General features: G+C 39.4%; 1 protein-coding gene across 1 annotated transcript; it reads left to right on the top strand.

Annotated features, from left to right (window-relative positions):
- The first annotated feature begins 5,934 nt into the window (after nucleotides 1-5,934).
- LOC123879843 lies at nucleotides 5,935-14,757 on the top strand. The gene is made up of 3 exons (XM_045927736.1): nucleotides 5,935-7,092; nucleotides 13,945-14,569; nucleotides 14,695-14,757. The coding sequence occupies exons 1-3, from the start codon at nucleotides 5,969-5,971 to the stop codon at nucleotides 14,755-14,757; spliced, it is 1,812 nt and encodes a 603-aa protein (XP_045783692.1). The 5' UTR covers nucleotides 5,935-5,968.
- The last annotated feature ends 2,763 nt before the right edge of the window (nucleotides 14,758-17,520 follow it).

A 17,520-nucleotide genomic window follows, 5' to 3' on the forward strand; every position in this document is an offset into this window, starting at 1 on the left:
ACCACTAAAGTGGTCCGCGAGCATGCAGAGTTTGTTTCACCGAGTAGACCTTCGGACCCTGATCATCTTTTGCCAAGAAACCACTCTTCCATCTTTTATAGCCTCCGAGATAGACACCGACGAAATTTTTACGGCGGCCATCTTGTTTTTCCAAAATTTTCCACTTTTTCTATTAATCGTTTACTACATTCTTCAAAGATTGCGAGTTTCAACGAAATCGGTTGGAAAACAAAAGAGTCGCAAAAATCACGTCGGTCGCCATCTTGTTTTTCTGAAATTTCATAATTTTCCCCTACTCATATCGCGCATACGAACATATCTCCCATACATCAATGTATCGTTTTCCGTCTCTTTCTAGGAGAATGAGACATTCATAATCGCCATACAAAATGTATGTAAAAATAAATTCCGCCATTTTGAATTTTTTTCTATTAATCGAGTAGACCTTCGGACCCTGATCATCTCTTGCCAAGAAACCACACTTCCATCTTTTATACCCTCCGAGCTGGACGCCGGCAAAATTTGTATGGCGGCCATCTTTTTTTCGCCATTTTGAATTTTTTTTCAGCTTTTTGGCAATTGGATGACGTCATGAATGACATTTGGTCGAGCACCCCCCACCTATCTTCAATACCTTGAGCGGACCCATCACCCGTCTCCGACATCCTCGATCATCAGCTATTTCCAAATTTTTCCTCGATTTTTTTTTTGTTTTCTATACGAAACCATCAGTGGGAAAAAAAATTTCATACAAAATTTTACAGGAGGAGTTTTTGGGGAGAATCTCGAAAATCTCCCCAAATGTGGCAACACTGTTTACATATTTCGATACTGCTGGTTGAGTCACACAATCGATTGATACATGTCGACTTTCCAAAATGTTGCCAACTGCCTCAAAAACGTGATCAAAATTTCGAAAAATTAAAAAAAATACAAAATGGCCGCCAACTCGTTTCACAGAAAGATTTTACACGGTTTCATAATTTTCCTATTAACTACAGGATATACCGCGCCCGATGACGTTTCAATCTTTCCTCTCGCTCGCACCCACGCGAAAGGGGATACCGTGAAAAAGACCGTGTCGAAAATCACTTTTACTTTGATAAATTCCAGTGTTGCCAGTCTCCGGTGACAAGAATACCCAAATGTCATTTGCACGAGCAAAACACGTAATCGCTTATACTCGGATTTTGCTAAAAGTGCGTATTTCGATTTTTTACAATTTCCCGAAAATCTTGAAATTTCCCTAAAAATGGGGTAATTTTTTCCCACCGATCTATACCTCGAGCCTATACGTACAACCGCTTCATAGAAGCCGAATCGCTCCGATGTTGCCAACTTTGAGATATTTAACTTTTAAAATTGCGTTTTTTCGTACCTCGAACAAAACGGCCGCCATGACAGCCGCCATCTTGAATTTTTAAAAACCACTCCCGTTCTGTCAAAATACAGGATAATCGTGGGCGAATACAAAAAAAATAATTATCCTCGATTACCCCGTCTCGGATCTGTGGCACCGCGGTTCGGGGTCGAAAAATCAAAATTTTCAAAACGCTGCGGCTCGGCCGCCATCTTGTTTTTTTCAATTTTTTCGACATTTCCCATTAATCGTTTCCTACTTTCTTCAAAGTTTCCAAAATTCGACGAAATCGGTTGGAAAACAACGGAGCTGCAAAAATCACGTCGGCCGCCATCTTGTTTTTCTAAAATGTCATAATTTTTCCCCAGAGGGTTCCCGAAACCAAACACAACTCCCCTACATCACTATATCATTTTCCTTCTCTTTCTAGGAGAACAATTATGTCAATGAGTGAGTCAGTGGTAATCGAGCTATATATAGTATAATAAATAGGATAGGATAAAGTTTAGATTATAGCATTGAGTTTCAACAGATCTTGTCATAAAGGCATTTAAAACTTTCAAAACCGGATTCTAGCAAAAATTTCTTTATATAGATTTTTAGTTTTCTCTGTAAGGAATTACGCTGGGCATATAAAAGCAATTTGGATATCTCCAAAGGAAGATTATTAAACAGTTTTGGCGCCGCAGCTGTAAAATGTCTACTCGTAAATCCAGATGTTCGTTGGGGAACTGAACATCTTTGTTGCCTTTGAGCAAACTCCCAGTCACCTCAGGCAAACGTAAAGTCGTCTATATATTTTTTTTGCCATATACATTGTTAGTTGCCATATGTATATTTTTCTTGGTGTTAGTACTTTACTCAGCTTAAATAGTTCTTCTGTAGGAAATCGTCGATTTTTTCTTAAAATAATTTTGAGATTGAGTTTTTGAGCCTTATTGAGTTTGTCTAATAAAGTTGATCCACATGAACCCCATGCTATGATGCCATACAATATTAACGACTGAGTTAAAGAGCAATACACTGTTAAGAGTATTTGACACTCATAATATTTCTTAGATCATTGTATATATAGCTCAAACTTCGGACTTTTTTAGTCAGCATGTCTAAGTGCGCGTCCCATCTTAGATGTTGATCAACAATAATACCGAGATAAGTTGTGCTATTGGTACATGATAATGTTTTGCAGTTTACACAGTCAGACTTATTCAAGCAAGAGTGCACTTTAATTTTCGGAGTCTCGGTCGGAAGACCGGCAATTGTCGGAGAGAAACACATGCATACAGTTTTTTCATCATTTAACGTTAGCAGATTATTGTCATACCACCCTTTAGCCAGGCGAAGGCCATATTCGGCTTTTTGGATGGTGCTATCCCACGTGGAGGCTGTAAATAACAAAACAGTGTCATCTGCAAAACATAGCGACTTAGAGTCCGTCTGTCTGTCTGTCAGTAGTGAACAAAAGTCATTAAGATATATATTAAATAGAATAGGGCCTAATACGCTTCCCTGAGGGACACCAAATGCTATTTCTGAACTGTTTTCAGCGCTAATGTGATTTTCAACTCGCACAAATTGTTTCCGGTTCTTAAGATAGCTACTGAACCAGTTAAGAGCATTTCGAGTAAAACCGTATCTCTCTAATTTTTTTAGTAATAATTGATGTGAAATGGTGTCAAAAGCTTTGGCTAGATCTATAAAAACAGCAATTGTTTTATTTTTGTTTTCATGATTTACAACAATCTGCTTTGTTAATTCAGCTATTGCATCATTGGTCCCTGTTCCCTCTCTAAACCCGTATTGATTATTATATAGAATATCGGAAGTATACTTGACAATCCTGGTTTTCATTATTTTTTCAACAATTTTTGAAGTAGTGGGCAAAAGTGAGATAGGACGATAGTTCGACATTAGGTTTGTTGGTCCTTTCTTATGTAGTGGCATAATTATAGCAGTTTTTAAGGTCTGTGGAAATATTCCTGTTTTAAAGCTTAAATTAATTATAGATGAGAGTGGAGCAGCTATTTCACGATTCATTAGTTTTAATATTTTAGAGGTAATGCCGTCGTGTCCACAGGATTCCGTGGACACGACTTGGCCAGCTTTTTTAAATTCAGATACAGCGTAAAAAGCCTAAATGTCTTACGCTCAGTATCCCGGAGTCAGTATTATAAGAAGATGCCATCAATTCTTGCAATATCTAATCTACCCACTCGAGGCAGCCTCTTGATCGGGAAGAGTGTACTTGTACACTATGTACGTGTTTTCATTCAATCAACGATAGCGAGCCCAGGTGTTTGTCGTCAAAACTGCCGCTCTTATCGAATTAGCCATCTCAATGGGTTTTTAGAAGGCTTGATCAAGGGTTCCCAAAGATCTTCCAAAACAACAGGTGCTTGTCGCCAAAACTGGCGCTTTTATCTTTCTTAGCTTACTTCATAATAAGATTTAATAAATATTTTGAGTAGGTATAAGTTAGCTTATAGTCAATCAAACAATCAATCAGCCTGTTTGCGTCCACTGCTGGACATAGGCCTTCCCGAGAGCGTGCCACTACACACGATGCTCCGCCTTCCTCATCCACCCACTTAGAGTACAGCTTAGAGTACAGAGTACACTGTCGCATTAGGACTCCATGTCAAGACATTGTGGACTTCGTCTGTGTTGGTGTTGGCTGGCGGGCGTGCTCTGCCTTTTTGGAGTGTTTTTTTTTTTTTTGTTAAAACTGACTGGAACGCGCTTTATGGGGTGCCGTGCGTATGTCGGCGAGCGCCGGCACAAACGGGGTCCATACTTGTATAGTTTAACTAACTAGTTACAAATAACTACAAACTTGACATTGGCTAATCTTTGTAAAGTCAGACGAGAGAGACTTTGTACATTATGAACTATTAATAACACATACCCAATTTTAATCCGATCCGTCCAGTAGTTAGCTGTGCTTTGATAGATCAGTCAGCCAGCCAGTCAGTCAGTCAGCGTTTCCTGTTATCTATACTAATGTTATAAAGAGGTAAAGTTTGTGAGTTTGTTTGTAGGTAATAATTTCTGGAATTACTAACCGATTTTGAAAATTCTTTTACCAGTAGATAGCTACATTATTCCAGAGTTAATAGTGTTCTTCTTTTCTCAATGGTGTATCCCTGTGGAAAAAGATAACAAAAAAAATTTTCAAAAGAAAAATAAAACCGACTTCAAAAACCACAAACACTAAAAAGTAAAAAATAACTTTTATTTAGCTACACGTGTAATGTACCTAGGTATGAAGTCGAGCGAGCATATTAAAACAAAATTAGAAATCCAAGAGTGAAGCTCGCCCGACTTCATACCTAGGTACATTACACGTGTAGCTAAATAAAAGTTATTTTTTACTTTTTAGTGTTTGTGGTTTTTGAAGTCGGTTTTATTTTTCTTTTGAAAATTTTTTATTTCACAATTTTTAGTGGCCCACTGTACTATAATATGCTGTACCCAGTTAAAACCCTACTGTTTACTAAGCTATTACACTGATCGCGAGCAATTTGCTCCTATCTATTGAGGAGTTCTGTTCTCCATCTCCGAAGATATTCATCAGATCTTCACCAAATTTATATGGGACCATCTGCACAGTATACCCTTTCAAACAAAAAAAAATTTTTCCAAATCGGTGCAGGGGTCTTTGAGTAATCAGGGAACATACATAAAAAAAAAAAAAAAAAAAAGATTCCGACGAATTGAGAACCTCCTCCTTTTTTGGAAGTCGGTTAATAACACTATAATGAAAGTTTGGGAAGCCCTGTATTGACCGTTCCTAAATCGATTAAGATGACACGTCAACGTTCGTTTGGTTTGGTATTTTAGCTTTAACGGTGTTGTAAAAACTAAAAACACTTTTAAACTGCTTGTTAACATTAAAACCCCCCTTTTTAGATAGCATAGAAACAGTCACACATTTTTTATTTTTAGGAGTCAGTAAGCCAAGAAAAAGAAGATTTCTTTCTGATTTGATAAGGTAGAGAAACTCCAAGTAAGTAAAGCTCTCTCTATAGCTTATGCTAGCTGTGATTAGGCTTGCCAGGTGTCCGGCTTTAGCCGGACATGTTAGGCTTTTTGCAGTCGCGTCCGGCCAAATATGTACGTGTTTGGCCTGTCCGGCTTTTGTCAGGCTTTTTGTCAGAGTGGCGATTCGTACGACGATGGGCGGACGAGCGCCCGACCCGAACGAGTCTGCCCTAGGAACGCGTGGCGTTTGCGCGTGCTTGGCGTGTGTTCACGTACAATTAAGTATTTCAGTTAGCGGCGACCGTATTTTTGGTGAGTTAGTTTTATATTTTCCTATTTGTAGCATTAATGTGTTATTGACAAACCTCAAATACAAGTACAACATTTTTGTTTCAGATCTCTCTATTAGTCATGTCGAAAAGAAAATGTATATTTTCTGACAGTTTAAAAAGTCAATACAAGATGTTCAAATCTGGCAAAGAGCCATGGGACGCAAAATGTGTAATTTGTGATCAAATAATTTCCATTGCTAATAAGGGCAAAGCTGACTTAGAAAAGCATTTAAATACCGAAAAACACAAAATGATGATTCGTAGTACGGCATCTACATCAAGAATTGATATTTTCATGGAATCCAATGCGAACTTAAATCTTCAACGGAGCGTTCGGGCCACAGAAGCTACTCTGGTTTATCATACCGTTAAACATCACGAATCATTTAACTCACTAGATTGCACAGCTCCACTTTGCAAGAGTATATATCCAGATTCGAAAATCGCAAAAGATGTAACCTGTTCCCGCTCAAAAGCTGAAGCTATCCTAAAAAATGTTTTAGGCCCATTTGCCCAAGAAAATATGTTAAAAGAAGTGTCAAAAATCAGATACTTGAGCGTCTCCACAGATAGTAGCAACCATGGTGCTATTAAGCTATTTCCTGTGCTTATACAATATTTCAACCCTGAAAAGGGAGGAATTCAAGTTAAATTACTGGAGCTACAGGCCTTACCGAACGAGACTGCTGAAACAATATCCACTTACATACACACCATTTTGACGGACAAAAACTTATTGGATAAATTAATAGCTTTTTCAGCGGACAACACCAATACTAACTTTGGCGGTAGAGAGAGAAGTGGGACCAACAGCGTCTACAGTAGACTCAAATCAGCTACTCAAAACGATGATATGGTCGGTGTTGGATGTATTGCACATATCTTCAGCAATTCCGTACATCACGCAATCGAATCTTTACCAATCTGTGTAGACAGCATAGTGATGCAAATGCACAACCATTTTGCCAGCTTCACAGTTCGTACTGAAGCTTTAAAAAAAGTTTGTTCAGAATTGGAAATTGATTTTAAACGTATGCTTAGCCATTCAAAAACCCGCTGGCTATCTCTTTATCCCGCCATAGAGAGAATCTTGCAAATGTACGAGCCATTAAAGTCATACTTTCTTTCACTGAGTTATCCGGCCAGAACATTGCAAATGTTTTTCGAAAATGACTTCTCTGAGTGTTATTTATGGCTCTTACATTCTTTCATGTCTATATACCAAAGCCGAATCAAACACGCTGAAACTGCTGATATTTCTGTCAATGAAGTAATTGATCAGTGTTCGCAAGTAGTGGAAAATATAAACGAAAGATTGGAACAAAATTTTTGCCCAATGAAAGTGACCGAAATTTTACGGCGTTTATCGGAGGCTCGTCGGGATGAGGTAGAAGATTTTAAACAAAACATGAGAAGAATGTACAATATTGCCAAAGATTACCTGAATTCCTGGACCAGTGAATTTTGTACTGACCTAAAACACTTTCAGTGGATGACTTTAGCTAATATTCCAAGCTGGGAACAAGGGGCAAAAACGATAGACACTTTGTCTAGAAAAAATGTACAGTTAAATGACAATAAATTTTTTGATCAGTGGCAAAACTTCATAAAATTTTTAAAGCAACACGAAGATGACTCTGACTTTAAAAAGCTGTTGGCACATCAGAAGTGGACCTCGTATTTTAAATCATTTAATAATGAAGAATTTTATTCGGAACTGCTTAAGTTGGCAGAATATTATTTTGCAATACCAGGCCACAATGCCAACGTTGAAAGAGTTTTCTCTTTAATAAACGCCCAGTGGACAAAGGAACGCAGTAGACTACAAACAGATACAATTGCTAAGATGATGTTCTTGTTATGCAATTTAAAATTAACATGTAAAGAATTTTACGATATGATTTCTAAGGAAAACGAAATTCTTGACAAAGTAGGTGCAAGTGCCAAATATAACTAGATTTTGTTATTTTTTAAAGATTTTAAATTGTTCTATAAATACCTACTATAAAGTAAATTCTTACCTAGCCGTAAAATTAATATTATCTTTTTGTTACTTTCCAGAAGAATGATTATTTTTATTTGTTTTATTATATTTTTTAGTTTATAGTATTAAGAATGCCAAAAGAGAGCTATATTCATTTGTTTTTTAGTTTTAATAATATTTAATTATCTACAAAAGACTGATGATCCATTTGTAAGTAAAACTGTAATAGTGTAACTTAATAAACATTTCAAATTCGTAAACGAGTTTTTTTATTATAAATATTATGTCCATCTTTTAATAAATATCGAATATCCTCACTTTTCACCACGTATAAATACTTTTTTCAACAGCCCAGCTGTAAAAACATTATGTTTGGCAATAAAAAAAACATGTCCGGCTTTTAGGCTAAAATGTCCGGCCTTATATAGTGCGCAGTCCGGCCTTTGCATTTTATGGCCTGGCAACCCTAGCTGTGATAGCCTATTGGGTAGTTAGAGCTAGTAACAGTCAGTGTCGGATTAACCTTTAATCAAATTAAGCAATTGCCTAGGGCATCACGTCTGAGGGGGCACCAGAAGAAGCACAAAAAAAAATCCGTCCTTAGGGCATCACGTTTCATACTCTCACATCACCAAAAACCACACTAAAAAAAGTTTCTAGTCGGACCTTCAAGGCGCATTTCAATGAATAAATAAATTATTATGCTTTGGTTTTTATTGTTGTCGCACCTACTCCACTTCTAAAGTACGTTAATATTATACATCTCATCATCTTAATTTACAAAAAACTAATGTATTTAGGCGGTAAAGGTGTAAAGAGCGATTCTAGCTGACATACGGATAGGGGGGCCCACAGGCATGGATTGCTTAGGGCATCAAGTAGTCTTAATCCGTCACTGCATTCATAGATCAGTCAGTCAGTCAATCAGTCTTATATTTACATATGTACACAAATAATATTTAGATATCTTAACGTAAAATATGGAAGGATTGCCACCAAGCGATTAGCGTTGCCGTGTTGAAACCGAAGGGGTATGGGTTTAGTAAAAACTGCCATACCGCTTCCAGCTTGGCCCGTTTCCATTTTAGAATGCATCATCACTTACCACCAGGTGAGATTGCAGTCAAGGGCTAACTTGTATCTGAAATTTAAAAAAACCGAAATTAAGAATCATCATCATCAACATCGTTGTCGTCAACCGACAGATGTCCACTGCTGGACATAGGTCTCTTGTAGGGACTTCAACAGGCCACGGTCTTGTGCCATCTGAATCCAGTGGCTCCCCACGACTCTTTTGATTTCGTCCGTCCACCTAGTGCGAGGTCTTTCAACGCTGCGCTTTCTGGGACGCCATTATTCTAGCACCTACGTCAGGACCCCAGCGTCAATCGGTTCATCAAATTAAGTGCCCCGAGCTTTAGAAAATAGAAAATAGAAAAAATGCGGTATTATTCTGATAGTGTCAGGTTTTTATTTCCTATAGTTTCCGAATTTTACCTGTATAACTTTAAAACGCTTTTCCTCGTTTCCCTTTTCTGTACTCCTGCGATATTTCCAATACGGAATTGAAATCCATTGGCTCAATAGACTTTTAAGTTAAGCTGGATAGGCATAGGCATACTCTTTTAAAATCCTTCCCATTTTCAGTCGATTTTTTTTTTTTTGGGAAGAAATAAAGCGTAAAAAGGTATTTTCTTTTTAACTTCTTATTTTAGACTAGATGATGCCCGCAGCTTCACCCGCGTGGATTGGTCAGATCCCCTGCAGCATCAGGATTGAGGAGTTGGAATCCAATTTTTTATGGAACAACTGGCTGACGCCCGCGTGGATTTACCGTTTTCAACTTACCGCATTTGTTCATTGTTGTAGGTATTTAGGTTCAAATTCTTCACTTTGTAAGTTTTTTGGTATAATAGACATAACCCTCTTCCAATCATTGTTTATCTCTAAAATACTGACAACTTTGCACAGCGCATCTGCAGGGAGCTTCCGAAGTTCTACGTTTTGGAACATGACGCAGTAGGTATTACACTTGTTCTAAAGATTATAGCACAATATAGTGAATAATATGTGATTGAGGAAAATACTCAAAATACTGGGGAAACCCCTTATCACAACATTTGTTGACCTATGATATGATAACTTTTAAACTGGGTTTTCACGTTTCTTCGATATAGCAATTAATGAAGCTGTTATCTGTTATATTCTTTTTTGAAGATAATTAAGAATACAGCGGCAATAAACCATATTTTGGTAAAAATGAGTTCTGGTTACTGGTCTGTAAAAATGCAAAATGATGCAAAAACAAACATCTGAATTCTGACAGACGAGAAAGATATTTAATAATAATATAATATCACGTGTAGGTATATATTTTTTGTTTTAATAATATTCAATTGAATAACTATTGATACAATATTATTGTATTGTCTAAGAAGTCTATGATGACTTACAAAAACAGAAAGACAGACAGACAGACAGACATATATACATGTACACAACTTAAGTTTTATATTATTAAATATAGGTAGGTATATTAGGTATTTTGTCATAGTTGTCTACTAGGTAGGTACAGTCGACGTCAAAAGTCCATATAGAATAAGTAAACAAGTTGCCTTGCATGCACTCTGTCACGCACACACTTGCACTGTAATATTATACAAGTCATTCAATTTGTAAGCCCGAGTAATATCTAAAAATTTCATATATAAAGCAAAAGAGTTGAATGGCGCAGCGCGGGGGTACCCGGACTGCAAACGCGACGGTTTCTGGTTCGAATCTCGGGTCCGTGTAAGCTTTTTTCTGTTTTTATTTTTTTAAATGATACGTTTAGACTAATAATAGCTTAAGTGGGTAGTTTAAAAAATCGCAGTTACGAAGTTAGATAAAATATGGTCAATGAGTACCGACGGACAAAAGATTTTGACAGTCGTTACTTGCAAAGGCTACAACATTAATTCATGTTGTTTCTTGAGTGTTGAAAACGTTTTATTTTACTTGTCTTCAAGAATAATGCAGGCTAATGTGTATTATTGATAAAACTGATTTTGAACATTTGCAGTGAAACTGATTTCACCGTGAGTATTGTTTTTATTGTTAGATAACGTGTATTAGGTTAAGAAATTGTGTTCATAAACATAGCATTACATAAAGTTTTGTAAGTAAATAATACTCAAATACTCGAATAAGTGATCGAAGGAATATCCATAGAATTTAGACAAGATACTTAGTAGGTTAAAGTGTTGTTTTATTTGGTGTTATATTAATCTCACTGTTTGGTTTTTAGTGGATCACCGAAAAGCGTTGAGGGTGCCGCGCCACGAAGAAGAAGGTAATTTGACATCTAGACCGCGAAGTGGCCACCCGCGTCATATTAATGATTCACAGCGGATATCTATGGTCGAACAATATGAAAATGTTGTCCCAAACATGGAATCTGGACGGATATCTGTCAATATGTGGGGCTGGATTAGTGCCGCTGCACCTGGTGAACTAGTGTCAATTGCAGGGCGCCCCACAGCTGCACATTATGTGGAAGTGTTACGTGACAGCATGTTGCCGACTGTGTGGTGTGTGTATCCAGTTGTTAATATGCCACAACTATCTTTTGTGCATGATAACTGTCCTTTGCATCGAGCACATATAGTGCGTGATTGGCTTAATGAAAACCCAGACATAACTATTATTCCCTGGCCAGCAAGATCACCAGACGGGATACGCGAAACGAGAGGACTGCAGAGGAATTAGAGGCTCACTATATGGAAGTGTGGGAGAGTATTAGAAGAACGGATAATATCTGTTTCAATATAGTCGGATCCATGCGGTGGCGCTTGCTTGCTGTTATTGAAAATAGTGGAGGTTATATTATAAATACTTAAACAATTTACTTATAAAGTTATATTCATTTTACTTTTTAAGTCTTTATACATAGAACATAAAGTATTTTCTTTTCTTAACTTATATTATGTTAATAATATATCTTACTAAAATTAACAGACAACAAAAGCAGCGCCGCCGAATGATTACTAGTTTTTGTAAGGTTTAGCTTCAATTTTCTTTTCTTTATGTGGTGGCGCCACCTATTGGCTATTTATTGGTTAACGTAATGTGATAAGGTGTTTCACATTTATTTCCTAACTACCCTCCATTCTCCCTTCGTGCACTTTCGCCTATCTTCGTGGTGTTAACTGCAACGCCACGATGTTCGCGTCTTTATGACGCCAGTATGTCATGCACGCTCCGCGAGACGCACGTACGACAATTGAGTCGCGTCCTCGTGTTCATTCAACCCAAGATGGTGGATATGCGATCGCCGCTGTTCGTCTGAGATACGCCCCTGGAGTGTCCCGTGAAGTGAATTGTGTCTGTGCGAGGGACTGCGAGTGCTTGTGCGTGCCGGTTCCTGCCTTCAGACTGTCGAGGTTAGTGCACGAGTCCTTGTATCCTTCATGTGCCCTTTGACCCGCGTGGACACCTTCCAAATTCGAAATTAACATCCAATACAGTCCACTCAGTCTCTCGCCGTCGAAGGTGGACAGTGGCCTCGGAATTGACACCATTCTTTTTGTGGTTCCGTTCGAAGCCGGATCTTTCGAACTTTGTTTCGTCAACTACGTGGCGACTGCGATCTAAATTGCTGATCCATCCCTCTAGTTTGGCCTAACAAACGCACCCGCTCTTATTAGAATTGCCTAATAAGTCTATTTTATAGTATATTTCGTATATATGTATTTTATAAAGCGTGGCATAATACTTGTCACGCATTTACAACGATCGTATATCGTATTTACGCCACAATAATTGAGTTGTAGGCATCTCCCGTACATATATAGTTATACATTTGTACATTTTATTAATATATTGCATATTTATTAAATAAATTACACGTAAATTCATAATATTTCGTCTCGCAAGTCGCAACCGACCTAGGTACCCACACATTTTTACGGTCGAATCGTGCGACGTTGCATTACCGCTTAGTCATTAACAAGCGATATCAACCCGGTTTACGCGTTGAATTAATTTATTCGTGTAAACATGGCGGACAAGAATAAAGGTTTAGGAACCGCTTCCTCGATTCCAAAAGATAGGGAGTTAACATTGTTAGAGGCTAAACGAAACGTTATTTTCCAAAGGATCCAAAATATTTATGATTCTTCGAAAAACGTACATACAAACGCGGATGTAAAGGAAGGTTTTCTTAGCTCGCTTGTCACATTAGATACGCTTCGTACTGAGTTTCAAAAACTTGTAGATCAGTATAATGACCGTTTATTAACGATTGATCCTGATGCGACACCTCAATATTATTGCTTAATTTCCTTTGACGAGTTGTATGGTCGTATTAAATTAGTGAGTTCGCAGATTAGCCCTCAAACTCAAAGCAAAGAAGCGTCGTTACGCAAAAATAAGCCAACTTTGCCACCTATCGAATTGAGATCATTTGACGGTGATATTCTTTCATGGCCTTTATTTTATGCCAATTTTAAATCAACTATACACGATAATACAACTCTTACTGATTCGGAGAGGATGTATTATCTTCTCGGTAAACTGACGGGGAAGGCGCTTAGCGCATGCTCAGGAATAACACCCTGCGCCGAGAATTATTCTTTGTTGTTGCAAACTCTCATAGACAAATATGACGATAAACGAATGATAGCTGCTACTTATTTAGATCAGTTGTTAGAATTTAAATCTATAAGTGCCTCTGCTGATAACTTTGATTTATTTATAGAAAAGTTTGTGGCGGCCTATAGGGGCCTTAAAAATCTTAAGCTACCTGATTTGACAGATTTTATTGTATTACATATCGCGCTTAAGAAAATAGATTCAGATTCTATACATACTTTCGAACGGCTAGGTGATTCGTCTTCGATACCTACCTTCGAAGATTTAGTTAATTTCATTAAAAATCAATCTAAAATAATGCAGCGCTTGTCTCCAGCGTCTCCGAGCAGTGATGCAAAGAAGGTTGTCGATCGTGGAAGCGCAGCTAATAAGAAAAATGCTTCTTCTCAAAAACTAGCCTTCGTAACCACGGTTGACAATAATAAACCCGCTGTTAAATGTTTGTGTGATTGTGGGGGACTAAAAGGGCTGATGTAAGTAAAATGGAATGAGCCGCCTGCGCGCGGCAGAGTCGGGCAGTTGGTTGGCGCCTACCAACTCGGTTGGTCATGTACATAGTTTATAAGTAGATAAGCTCTGTTGTTGCTATGTAAATTAAATACATGATCTACGGTGAAGTCTGAGTTTAATTGAATCAGTAATAAGTGACCCAACAGTGGTGACCCCGCAGCTGAACAAAGCGCAACCTGGTCGTCGTACGGTAATTCAAGCACAATGAACCCGATAGGCTCGCCTCAGAAGGGTGCGCCGCAGGTTATGAAAGTGGAAGAAGGTATGGCAAGTATCTCTGTGTCGGCAAGAATACCCGAGTTTTGGAGAGAGATGCCTAGACTTTGGTTCGCCCAATTTGAGGCGACCATAGCCCCTCAGAAGCAGGGAGACGAGTGCCGTTTCCAGTTGGTTGTATCGAAATTAAATCGCGAGGCGCTTCAGCAGGTAGCTGATATCATTTACAGCCCACCTGAAACAAATAAATACCAAGTGTTAAAAGAACGGCTTTTACAAGTTTATGAGGAGTCACCGGAGCGACAATTCCAGAGGCTGGTTGGAGAGTTAGATTTGGGCACTCAAAAACCATCACAGCTCCTGCGCAGGATGAAGGAGCTGGCAAGAAACAGCAAGGCTAGCGATGAGACGGTGAAGAATCTATGGATAACAAGACTGCCGGTACCCGTGAAGACAGTGCTCGCAGCTAGTCAAGACCAACAAGTAGACAACCTAGCCGCCATCGCAGACAAAGTGATGGAGAATATGCAGCCAATCACAGGAGAGACGGCAGCGGTAAGCAGCGAGACACCGGAAAGGACGGGCAGTGAGGTGATGCAACAGATAAACAAAATGATGACAGAGATGGCGGCGCTACGTGAGGAAGTCGGTAGGAGCAGGGGTAATCGAGGATTTCCCAGAGGTCGATCCAGCTCAAGAGGCAGACCGACCAGGGCAGGCTCGCCAAGGCGGAGCCCAGCTAGTCCGGATTGGTTATGTCACTTCCACTACAAGTTCGGATCCAGAGCGAAAAGGTGCGAGCAGCCGTGCAGTTGGAAGGGCAGGTCGGAAAACTAGGCGCGGCAGGCTCAGGTGAGACGCAGAGTTCTGTCGCTGTTTTGGACAATCACCGTCTCAGTGTATTTGATGTGAAAAATGCTTTACGTTTTTTGGTGGACACAGGGGCTAATATTAGTGTGATTCCAGCCTCAAAAGTGAGTAAACAATATATTAAAAACAGTGAGTCATATAAGTTGTTCGCTGCGAACGGCTCAGAGATAAAAACATTTGGGACAATAACTTTAGAGTTAAATTTGTGTTTAAGAAGAGCATTTAAGTGGAGTTTTGTAATTGCGAACGTAAGTCAACCAATATTGGGTGCAGATTTCTTGAGCCATTTCCAGCTTATAGTAGACCTTAGCTCAAAGAAAATAATTGACAAAGTCACAGGGTTAACGGTAGCAGGACCGCTAGTTAAGTGTAACGATGCGTCGATTAGTACATTCGATAGTAAAATGCAATATCATGATATTCTGTCCACTTTCCCCAACATTACTAAACCACTTAATTTTAAGGAGAACTTAGACCAGGCTGAGCATAATGTGTACCATTATATAGAGACCTCCGGCCCGCCTGTTTATGCTAAAGCGAGACCGTTGCCCCCAGATAGATATAGGTTAGTTAAAGAAGAGTTTAGAAAAATGCAGGAAATAGGTATATGCCGCCCATCAAAGAGCGAGTGGGCCAGTCCGCTACACGTGGTTCCGAAGAAAGACGGGCAAATCCGTCCTTGCGGTGACTACAGACGCCTCAACGCGATAACGAAACCAGACCGCTACCCAGTACCGAGACTACAGGACTTCACGTACTGTTTGACAGGTAAGAATTTTTTTTCTAAAATTGATGTTAATAGAGCCTTCCACAATATTTTAGTTAACCCGGAAGATATAGAGAAAACGGCGATCATTACCCCATTTGGTTTATTCGAATTCCCTCGCATGACCTTTGGCTTAAGAAATGCGGCACAGACGTTTCAGAGATTCATGGACCATACAGTTTTGCAAGGGATCGAATACATCAAGGGAACAGCCGGCGAAAAATCGGCGTTGTTTTGTTACATCGATGACGTCATTATAGCGAGTGAAACGGAAGAAATTCATAGAGAGCATGTTAGGTTAATTTGTGAGCGTTTCGATAGAGTAGGCATTACAATAAACGCGAGCAAGTGTTCGTTTGGTCGCAACGAAATAGAATTCTTAGGATACGCGGTAACCCGAGAGGGCATCAGTCCGTTGCCCGATAAAATTAAGGCGATCGCAGACTACCCTAAGCCCGAAAATATTGAACAGCTCCGACGATTTTTAGGAATGGTAAATTTCTACAGGTCTCATTTACCAAATGCAGCTCAACACCATGCGCATCTTAATAGTTTTCTGCATAACGCGAAAAAGCACGATAAGACAAAAATCAATTGGAACAGCGAGGCAGAGAAAGCATTCGAACAATGTAAGGTAAGCCTCAAAAGCGCCGTTACATTGTCGCACCCAATTTCTAACGTCCCTTTAGCGCTCATGACAGACGCGTCAGATACGTGTGTAGGCGCGGTGTTGCAACAGAAAGTCAACAGTGTGTGGAAGCCCTTAGGCTATTTTTCCAAGCGACTATCCGATGCGCAACGCAAGTATAGCACGTACGATCGAGAGTTACTAGCGATCTACATGGCTATCACACATTTTAAGAATATGATCGAGGGACGGCAACTGACAGTATTTACGGATCATAAACCGTTAACTTTTGCACTAACTAAAGTAAGTTCAGAAAAAGAGACCCCAAGGAGAGTCAGGCAATTGTTGTATATTAGCGAATTTACCAGCGATATACAACATATCACCGGAAATCAGAACCCGGTCGCGGACGCATTATCGAGAATAGAGACCATTGTTTTCCCAACGGTAATCGATTACGAGGAATTAGCTAGGGACCAGGAGGTAAGCGATGAGGTCATGCGGTTACGAAACGATTGCAATGTAAGCAGTCTTAAGTTGGAACGTGTTAGCATACCTAACGTTAGTAAAGGCATTTATTGTGATGTAACAGGGAACCGTATTAGGCCATACATAACAGGGAAGTTCAGGAGGCATGTTTTTGAAGCGGTTCATAATATAAGTCACCCCGGAGTTAAGGCAACCCTCAAGATGGTAGCACAACGGTTCGTGTGGAAAGATATGAATAGGGATGTCAGGTCTTGGGCAAAAGCGTGCATTGAATGCCAGAAGGTCAAGGTGAGTCGGCACACACTTTCAAAATTAGAGTCTTTTCCACCATGCCAGAGGTTCGATCATATACATGTCGATATAGTTGGGCCCCTACCGACATCACAAGATGGATACAGATACCTACTTACCATCGTCGACAGGTACACACGATGGCCGGAAGCGTTTCCCATCAAGGACATTACAGCGGAGACGGTAGCCGAGGTAATATATACAGGGTGGTGCAGCAGGTTCGGGGGAACAAAATGGCTGACTTCGGACCAGGGCAGGCAGTTTGAAGCGGAAGTGTTCCAGAATCTCATGAAATTAATGGGGGTGCAACGTATCAGGACAACCCCGTATCACCCACAAAGTAATGGGTTGGTTGAGAGGTGGCATAGGTCTCTCAAAACAGCAATTACAGCAAGAATGATTCGTAGCGAGTGTTGGGTACAGGAGTTGCCAACAGTTTTACTAGGTCTCCGAGCAGCATGC

Source organism: Maniola jurtina, chromosome W (assembly GCF_905333055.1).
Source record: "Maniola jurtina chromosome W, ilManJurt1.1, whole genome shotgun sequence".
In the NCBI taxonomy this organism is placed as follows: Eukaryota; Metazoa; Arthropoda; class Insecta; order Lepidoptera; family Nymphalidae; genus Maniola; species Maniola jurtina.

Bases quoted from the DNA above. Each gene is read 5' to 3' on its own strand.
- LOC123879843 (XM_045927736.1), top strand. From the start codon at position 5,969: ATGGAATCCAATGCGAACTTAAATCTTCAACGGAGCGTTCGGGCCACA. The intron at 7,093-13,944 runs GTACAATATTGC...GTGACCCAACAG, and splicing joins AAACAAAACATGAGAAGAAT to TGGTGACCCCGCAGCTGAAC. The intron at 14,570-14,694 runs GTAAGCAGCGAG...AGGATTTCCCAG, and splicing joins TCACAGGAGAGACGGCAGCG to AGGTCGATCCAGCTCAAGAG.